The following is a 9,319-nucleotide window of genomic DNA, read 5'->3' as shown; positions in this document are numbered from 1 at the left end:
CACAAGTGGAGGAGAAGAACTTAGAAGAACTGGAGGAGAAGTCTACTACTCCTCCCCCCGCAGAGCCTGTTTCTCTGCCTCAAGAACCACCAAAGGTTAGATCAGAGGAACCCTTCAGACTTTTGACTTCACTTTTCATACTTGGTGCCATCAGTGCAGTACAACTTTTGTTCTGTTTTGTTAAATTGGTTTAACATAGTAAACTATGCATTTTTATGTCTGTGAAAAAAGCTGTGGTATTGTTATCCAGAGAAAATTTCAGTGGCTTTTCCCAGAAAAGGCTCCTAAAAGTGGAATTTGTAAAACATTATCCTTGATCTGATACAGTTTAGCAACTTAGATGAAATCATCCCCACTCCACCCCCCAATCCATCTAAGGCTGTCAGTTGCTCCTTCCTTCTGGGTGGAATCCTCTAAGCATAGCTGTACCAGGAATCATACAATTTCCCGGTTTATGTTGGTCTGTAATTAAGAGATACTCTTGAGTGAGATGGGATGTTTTCTTATTACTGTACCAGTTAAACTATCCTGTAAAGGTGAGTGACACCCAGTGTTCCATGCAAAACTTCTATCTCTCTGTAAAGTAGGATAAACTACATTGGATAGCAAGAGAAGAATCCTTGTTCAATTTGTGGATGTCTATGAAAGTTTCCAACTAGTATTCTATTCTTTCCTGTCCTTCCCCTTCCCTTTAACACCACCACACACCCTATCTTCCTCAAAAAAGGGGAAAGAAAGTGGTTCTATCAGGCTCAGTTCTCTAGCATGTTTAGTTGTTTAGTGATTTTATTCACCACTTGTTCATCTATCTAGAGTATATAGGAACTTGCTGTGGTTTTATCTAGTAGAGACAAAAGTTATAAATAATCTTGCATAATGAGATTTTGAAAACTGGCACATAGACTGGCATGTGTGTGTGTGCCTTTCTGTTAGGAGTCCCCCCGTTACAGAGCCATAGTTCAGAAATGAAAAGAAAATATATATTTGAGAGTTTCCCTATAGGAATGTTGGTGGTTTTCCATGATTAGTAGTCTAGGTTTGTTGCATTTCCTGCAGGCTTTCTCCTGGGCTTCAGTGACCAGTAAAAACCTGCCTCCTAGTGGTACTGTTTCTTCCTCTGGAATTCCACCCCATGTTAAAGCACCAGTCTCACAGGTAACCCATCTGTGAACACATTGGATTGTATCCTTGTTACATTGCCAACTGCTTATTATTTTTTATTACATTTTTATGAGTCAGAAAGTATGGATTAAACATACAAAAAATGTATGAAATGTCAGTGCACCCACTTTAACTGCCAAATCTCCATTCATCATCTGCATAGGTGGTATTTGGGGTTTGGGTGTGTGAAATACAGATTAAGTTGGTTTCATTAGTATGTAGAATGTCATTTAAAAGGCTTCTTAAAATAAGTTCCTTCTAAAAAGTACAAATTCAGCAAATTATTTTAGGTAAGAAATTTGGAAAGGCACAAAATATTGTGGCATTATAAAAAAATTGTTTTTTTTTTAAAGTACAAAACTTTTAAAAATATACACTGCCTACATTCTCAGTCTGTAAGTGGTTCCCACCATTTATTTGAAGCCTGTACCAACTTATGACTGTAGTGTTCACCTTAACTAATCATTGAGGTATTCTGCTTTTTGTCTGTTTGTCATTTTACCCATTTCAGAGCTTTCCAAAAATGTGAACATAAGACACTGACTACTTACAATGTTTGTTAGATATAGTCCAGATTTAACTAAATTTTAAGTTCATTGACATACTTAAAGGGTGTCCTATTCTTTTTTCCCCAACATTTTCAGTTAAATTTCATTCTGCTAGAAATTTTACATTTAAAATGATTAGTGAATCAATCTTTTAATGCTCCAGACAGTAAAGCATGAGGTATCAAAAGCTGGGCATGGTGGTGTTTACCAGCAGTAGCATTGCTTAGGAAGAGGAGGATCATTGGAGTCCGGGAGTTCAAGACCAGCCTGAGCCACAAAGCAAGTCCCCTGTTAGAGAACAGAAAAAGCTAGTGATTCTTACAGTCTTTGTGGTGTTGATGCACATTGTAGTTATTTACATAGTAGTAGAATACTCCATGTTGTCATGCCTGTTTTTCACAAGTAGACGTTCAGGAAATGATTTCTTACCTTAGATCACAAACCAGTTCCATCTTACTAAAAAAAATTAGTGTGTTCAGGGTTTGTGCTTTCTATCTGATCCAGGAATTTGATAAGTGACTTGTGGCTTTTCTTTTGAAATCTTTGATTTGGAACCTTTGAGTTATTAAGAGTTTTGGTGTGTTTATTTTACATAAAGATGAAGCACTAATGCCTGTCAGACTTGATAGGCGTTGTGCAAAGTACTCTGTTCTCCCTGAACCCTATGAGTAGTAGGTGCCATTAACATTGCTTTAGAGCTAGAAAATAGAAGGCTGGCATTTGTATTCATGTAGCTAGACAGCCTCCTCGTATGACTGGCAGACCTACACAGTCCCTAAGTTCCTCCCTACAGGGTCTGACTCTTAGCTGTCTGCACTTGTCCCTTGCGTGCCTTAGCTGCATCATGTTCTATCCCAGTGATGGTGTGCCTTTCAGAGCTTTCAGTGAAGCAAACAACCATCTGCTAGCACTCACGCCATAGGCTCACCATACTGTTCTAACTTCGTACCCAGGAAAATAACTTTTCATGTATCTTAAGTAATTTGTCTTAAAGTTTGAGTATTTTTGGCAGTTACAGTTAACATTCTGGGAAACTTACTTTTGTTTTGTGTAGCATTCATCTCTATAATATAGATACTGATGAAAGGAAATCAGGTATAACGCTAGGCTTTTGTTAGGCATTCATTTAGAAGTAGGTAAGTTAATTTCTTGGTAAGTGGTTTTGTCTGGAAATTGACCTATTCACCTAAATAGTTTATAATTCAAGGATTTATTAGTTGTGTTTATAGTATCTGCTTTTTACTGACTTGATCCGATGGTTGTATTTTTAATTTCATAAGCTGTTTGACATTTACTTGAGTTCATTCTGTGATCACACTTGCCTGACTACATGAAATTAATTTTAAGACACTAATAATGGTTTATGTGGTATTAGCTATCCATCTGTATGGAATAACTAATTTTAATCATTGGGCCTGAAGAATTTTAAGTGCAGAGCTGGCTTAGTGGACACTTGTTCATCTGTTATTGAAGGGAATGTTGTGAGCTTTTTGGTCTCATTTTTCATACATTGACATCAAATACCTCCTCACAAAGTCAGGTTGCTGAGTCATAGCCATGTGTTATTTGCAAGATGTTGAAAAGTATTTACATTTATCTGATTTTAAATTCTTAAAAAGACAGAACTTTCTTTACTACATATAGTTATTTCTGTTGGAAATCTGTTTTGAAAAGAATTAACAGTCTGTTGAATTCAGGGCTTTTAAGGGGTTTTTTGTTTTTGGTTTTTGTGTTTTTGGTACTCAGGACCTTGTAATTGCTTATGCTGTTGAGCTGTCTCCCTGACTGGATGAGTAAGGTTTTCCCTTAAGCATAGGCATAGTTGTCGTTTCATTAATTTTCAGTAATACACCGGCTTCATTAAATTTGGAACAGAGTACATCTGTTCCTTTGTTCTCTTTCATATCCAAACTGAAATATGTGTTTTTGATAGTCTTTAGTTGACATTTTCAAACAACCACCTTTTTCACACTTTACATTTTAGATCATTTACATAGTATCAAACACCAAATACAGATCAAAGAGTTAAGCTTGCTCTTGGGGATAACCATTAGGTCATTTTGTCAGACAAAGAATGTTGTCATACAAGTTTAGGGTCAGAACTAAAAACAATTTTAAATAAATTAATAATTACTGACTATGTCTGACAGCACTATGCTTAATTCTTTGGGTAATGTAAAAATAAAGATTTTGTTTTTATAGAAATAAATACAACTTTCAAGAAATTGGAGAGGGTTAAAATTAATTTTTAAGCTAGCAACATTTTAGAGCTGGGGTCACTTTCATCTTGAGCACAATGGGACATCTACATAGAGGAAACAATATAGAAGGAACATACACATTGTTAAAACTGCTAGTGTGATGGTTTATTTATCTTTAGGATGTTATTGCCAAAATAATTGGCAATAAGTGGTCATTTTTGAAAGAAGTGTAATATTATATATCCAGATCTATTTTTATAAATACAGTGTCTTGGGTAGAGGTCACCTAAAAAGATGAGATTGAAATTACCATCTCTGGTTTGAGGATGTGTTCTCTGTATCCTGCTGGGTGAATTCAGCATCCTTTGAAGATGCATATATTTTGCTATAGCCTTGAATCATAAATATTTGGAAAATAGCCTGAAGAGGTTGGAAATATTAAAAGTGCTGTTGTATTGAGGAAAAGATAATAGCAGATACACATTACAATTGAAAATAGGTTCTTTATATGTGTGGTTTAGCAATTGGAATAAGTGCTTGCCTGGCAAGCATGGAGGCTTGAGTTCAATCCTCGGTTCTACAAAAAATTAAATTAAAATTTTAAAAAAGAGAGAAAGAAGGGCTTCTTTTGACTAATTTGAAATGCTACATAGAAGCCCCCCTCCCTTGCTGCCACTCATCCCACTTTATGTGCATTTAAACCTAGAACTTGCAGTTTTAAGTGCCAGAGTAAGCTAAATTTATACTTTGAAGTATTCATAATGTTTTAAGAGTGTGAATTGGGGGTTAGGAGATATAATCGAGCACTATTAAATCTACAGGGCCTTAACTAGATACTTAGAAATATGTGTCTTGTGTTTTTGTCTAAAATTAAGATGGCTTTTGATTCTATGTATTTATATGGAGTGTCTCGTCTTGCATTTTTGTGATTTTTTTTTTTGTAGCAATACCTTTTATGCTGTTTCAGTGTGGCTGTTACTTTAGTAGAAAAAATATGATTATAAAAAGTGGCTTATTGTGAGTTATACAGCCTGAGTGGGAAAATACAACCTACCCTACAGTCCTAGATTGGTACAGAATATCTTTAAAGAATTTGTGTTTAACATTCATAGGGTAGTATGTTTCAAGCATTGTAAACTTAAAACTACTATTTATTCCTGCTAGTGTCTTGCTGGTAGTTGCTTTAGTTGGCTTTTCTCCCGTATGGTATGTGTCTTTATAATGTGTTTTTTCCCTTTTAGCCAAGAGTTGAAGCTAAGCCAGAAGTTCAGTCTCAGCCACCACGTGTGCGTGAACAACGACCTAGAGAGCGACCAGGTTTCCCTCCTAGGGGACCAAGACCAGGTGAGTCTGCTCCTTTCTAGCCTTTAGCATATAGCATTTGGAAAGTTAGAGCAGACTGAAGTGGTAGAAAACCATAGAGGGCTGTATACACCCATCTTTGCTGTGTGCAGTTGTTTGCAGATGTGAGCAGCCTGCCGGAAGGTACTCAGGGCCAGGATTGCACTTTCAGGGGAGGACTGGTTGAACTGCTGTAGGGACATGTACTTGGAAGGTGTAAAGAGTTTGAAACACGTGTTATTTGGTTATTGTCACTGGCTTTAAGAATTCAAAACCAAGCTGCCAATAACCTGCTCTTACTTAGCACTCTTATCTCTTCACAGATAAACACTAAGCACACCATGATTCTTCTTATTTTGATTGTCTTAGGTATTAAGTAAGTTTCCATGATTTTTGACTTGTTTACATATTAGCTAATGTATGTATTACCTGTATTTGAATTCTTTGAGAATGTTTAGATCACTTCTGGGAGGAGGTGGGTGATAGTATATATCAAATTTCAACTGTTACTTTAAAAGAAAATAGTGGTATGTTAACTAAGCCATGAGTCTCAGAAGCCTGGAAGTTTGTGCTGGCTTTACTACTGATTGTATTTATGATCTTAAGTAGGTTCCTTAAATTCTGAGCTTCTCTTACACCATTTCTGTTACTACAAAAATTTCTCTTGTGAAGCCTGTCTTATATGACTTATTTTTCTTATTGGAAAATCAAATAGGATTATATATGAGAGTACCCATCTATATAAAATGAGACAGTGGTATTGCTAAAATTTACTTATTTGGCTGTAGTGTCATATAATCAAAGATTGAGGCCAGATGTTGTGGTGGTACTCCTATGATCCTAAGTATGTGTGAAGCAGGGTAGGAGGATTCAAAGTTTCAAGCCAGCCCGGGCACCTGAAAATAATATATGAAAATAATCAATACTGGGAGAAAAAGCAATTCAGAACACTAAGCAAGTACTTGATATAGAAATAGACATCTTTGAAGTTGGCTTGGTTCCTGGGTAATGGCAGCAGTTTTGGTTGGGTAAGGAGGAGTACGTGTGCCTCTAGGATCTTACCTGACTTACAGTCAGACTGGTAGTCTAGAAAAAGAAACTGTCCTTCTATTCTCACTCTACAGTTTAGTGTCCTGTTGTTTTCTGACTAACCTACTAATAATTAGACACTTCCACTTCTGCAAGACACTTATGATTTTATTAAACTAAAACAAGAATTTCAGTATTAAATTATTTTCTTTTTACATTTATTGCTTTGAACTATTAATTATATGTTATGATGTTGTAAACTATGTACCTGTTCTGTTGCTGTTCTCAGGCAGAGGAGATATGGAACAGAATGACTCAGACAACCGTAGAGTAATTCGCTATCCAGATAGTCATCAGCTTTTTGTTGGTAACTTGCCACATGATATTGATGAAAATGAACTGAAAGAATTTTTCATGAGTAAGTGGTTTGTTTTCATTTTTGAAATTAAAATTTTAAAAGTATCTTATATTAAGCCAGAACTAGATAGTTTTTCATAATATAACCACTCTGTCCCTTGGTGTAGTGGCCCAGTACCAGTCTCATTTTGATTGGTCAGAAGGAAGTGAAGGGTAGTGCCTGCTTAGCTTTCACTTTTTCTCATTCATTAACAATCAGGAGGAAAAGCGGGACAAATCAGTCTGAAAATGGAAAATACATGTCAGAATGAGAAGATAGCATGGCCTTTTAGAACTTCATGGGTATCTCATCTTATGAAAGGACTAGTGAAGTTGGTGAAAGGTAGCAGAATGAACAGTCAGGCCAGCTCGGGTAACGGGGTATACTGTTAGAGGGTCCAGCATTGTCACAGGGTACAGTACCTTGCAACTTTTATTTCCAAGTAAATCAAGGATGTTAAGGTTATTCCTCCTGAGTAAAGCCATTAGAAAACTGTTAAAATGTTTAATTCTTGATGTAATGTATATTTTCACAGGTTTTGGAAATGTCGTGGAACTTCGCATCAATACCAAGGGTGTTGGGGGAAAGCTTCCAAATTTTGGCTTTGTGGTTTTTGATGACTCTGAACCAGTTCAGAGAATCTTAATTGCAAAAGTAAGTGATTTAAAGGGTATACATAATTCAAGATGTTCTTGTTTCTATTGTATATAATGTGATTATTTTGGTACTTTTTTAAACCATAGCAAGTCATGTTTAATGGTAAAGCTAAAAGTGATTTATCGTAAAATGGTATTTATGCAGAGGTTAAAGTTTTTTACGTATTAACGTCTGAGGTGTGAAGTCTAAGGTATGACTCACTTTAAGGTTTTTTTTTTTTTTTTTTTTGAGGCGAAAGAATTTATTACATTATGATTGGAATGCTCATTATCCAATTAGGAAAAAAAAAAAAAAAAACACCAGGGGCCGGAGAGATGGCTCAATGGAATAAGCACTTCCCTGGCAAGTTCAAGGACCTGAGTTCAATCCCCAGTTCTGCAAAAAAAAGAAAGAAAATAATATATCCTATGGCATTAACTAGAAAGGAGCACTGTCTTCATCCATTTGTTCAAAGTAAATTTGCTTCTCAAACAACCTCAGAGTTCAGTGGTTTTCCCCTTACATCACTACCTAAATTTATGGATAACAAAGACACAGTTGAAATTTGAATGAATTTGCTTGCCTGAAAGAGTGAAAGTCAGATAACGATAGAAAGTTGTAAGGCAATATTCCCACTTTGTGACTATGATGAAGACCCTAATGTCTAATGAGCCACACATAACAGTGCTGAGCTTACCTTTCTTTTCTAATATCTATTAATGAAAGAGGAAAAAGGAGTTATGATCCTCAAAAATATTTTTAAATGATATAGTATTAAAAAACAAATACACAAGTTATTGAAAAAGAAACAAATTAGCAAATATGTCTTGAAAAGAAAAAAAACACTAAAAATTTATATAGAAAACTGTTTATGTTTTCAAGGAAACATTTAAGGAAAAATCTGAGAATTTCAAAAAGGAAATAAAAGTGAAGAAAAGATTACTATGTTAGATAAAACCCTAGTGGCAGAGTATAAACCTCCTATTAAGTCAGAAATTGCTATAGGCTCAGTATGGATGAACTTAAAAGTGAAAACTTCCAGGAAGGATGGGGAAAGGCAAGGGTAGAGGAAGGAACTCTCCTTCGTTAGTTTAATCTATAGGAATCTCATAGTGAAAATACAAAAAAAAAAAAAAAAAAAAAAAAAAAACCCTCATGTTTTCTGCAAGGGAGAGAAGGATCACTTTTAAATAAGACCACATGTTCTGTCTTTAGTGAGATTTTCCCTGTAGAGAAGCTATTTTATCAGAGATTAATACACTGGGGGAGATGTATTAAGTTCCCAGACACAACTCCCTCACCCTTCATAGAAGGGAAACAAACACCAGACACCATTACCATCTGTACAGTCATCTATTGACTACAAATGTGAGAACCATTATGAAGGTCACAGACCAGAGCGTCTTAAAATCTTATATTATAGGGTAAACTGATTATTAATTTTTATTTGCTTGCAAATCAGGACTGTGACTCTTACTAGAAATCTTTGAGAATTTTTTAAATAAGAGGAACACTATAAAGATTACTTTAAACTAAGTAGTTGTAATAGTTGATCCATCATGTCAATGTATCAGTCAGGTTTTTACTAGAGGAACAGATGTAACACAAGGTTAAGTTTCATTATTTAATAAGATTGGAAAGATTACATAGTGAGATTGTCATGAATGAACATTTTCTTCTTAGGGTTTTCGAATTTCTCTGAGTAAAGTAAGTACATTTTATATTGCTGTCTAACTTGCCTGTGTTGATATTTTTCTCTTTTTAAAGCCAATCATGTTATTTTTCTCTTTTTAAAGCCAATCATGTTTCGAGGAGAAGTGCGTTTAAATGTGGAAGAAAAGAAAACAAGAGCTGCGAGAGAGCGAGAAACCAGAGGCGGTGGTGATGACCGCCGAGATATCAGGCGCAATGACCGGGGTCCTGGCGGCCCGCGCGGCCTCGTGGGTGGTGGGATGATGCGCGACCGAGATGGAAGAGGGCCTCCTCCGCGAGGTGGCATGGCACAG

General features: G+C 35.8%; 1 protein-coding gene across 1 annotated transcript in view; it reads left to right on the top strand.

The window, feature by feature from the left end:
• The window catches only part of G3bp2 (G3BP stress granule assembly factor 2), a 40,030-nt gene that overhangs the window by 17,234 nt on the left and 13,477 nt on the right, over positions 1 to 9,319 (top strand). Inside the window, exons 7-12 of the mRNA XM_012514262.2 lie at positions 7 to 95; positions 1,057 to 1,155; positions 5,152 to 5,254; positions 6,570 to 6,698; positions 7,213 to 7,331; positions 9,110 to 9,313. Coding sequence (XP_012369716.2) covers positions 7 to 95; positions 1,057 to 1,155; positions 5,152 to 5,254; positions 6,570 to 6,698; positions 7,213 to 7,331; positions 9,110 to 9,313 — 743 coding nt within the window. The remainder of the gene's footprint in view (positions 1 to 6; positions 96 to 1,056; positions 1,156 to 5,151; positions 5,255 to 6,569; positions 6,699 to 7,212; positions 7,332 to 9,109; positions 9,314 to 9,319) is intronic.

Source organism: Octodon degus, unplaced genomic scaffold (genome assembly GCF_000260255.1).
Source record: "Octodon degus isolate 3935 unplaced genomic scaffold, OctDeg1.0 scaffold00028, whole genome shotgun sequence".
NCBI lineage: Eukaryota > Metazoa > Chordata > Mammalia > Rodentia > Octodontidae > Octodon > Octodon degus.
This window is presented reverse-complemented; position numbering and strand designations above follow the sequence as displayed.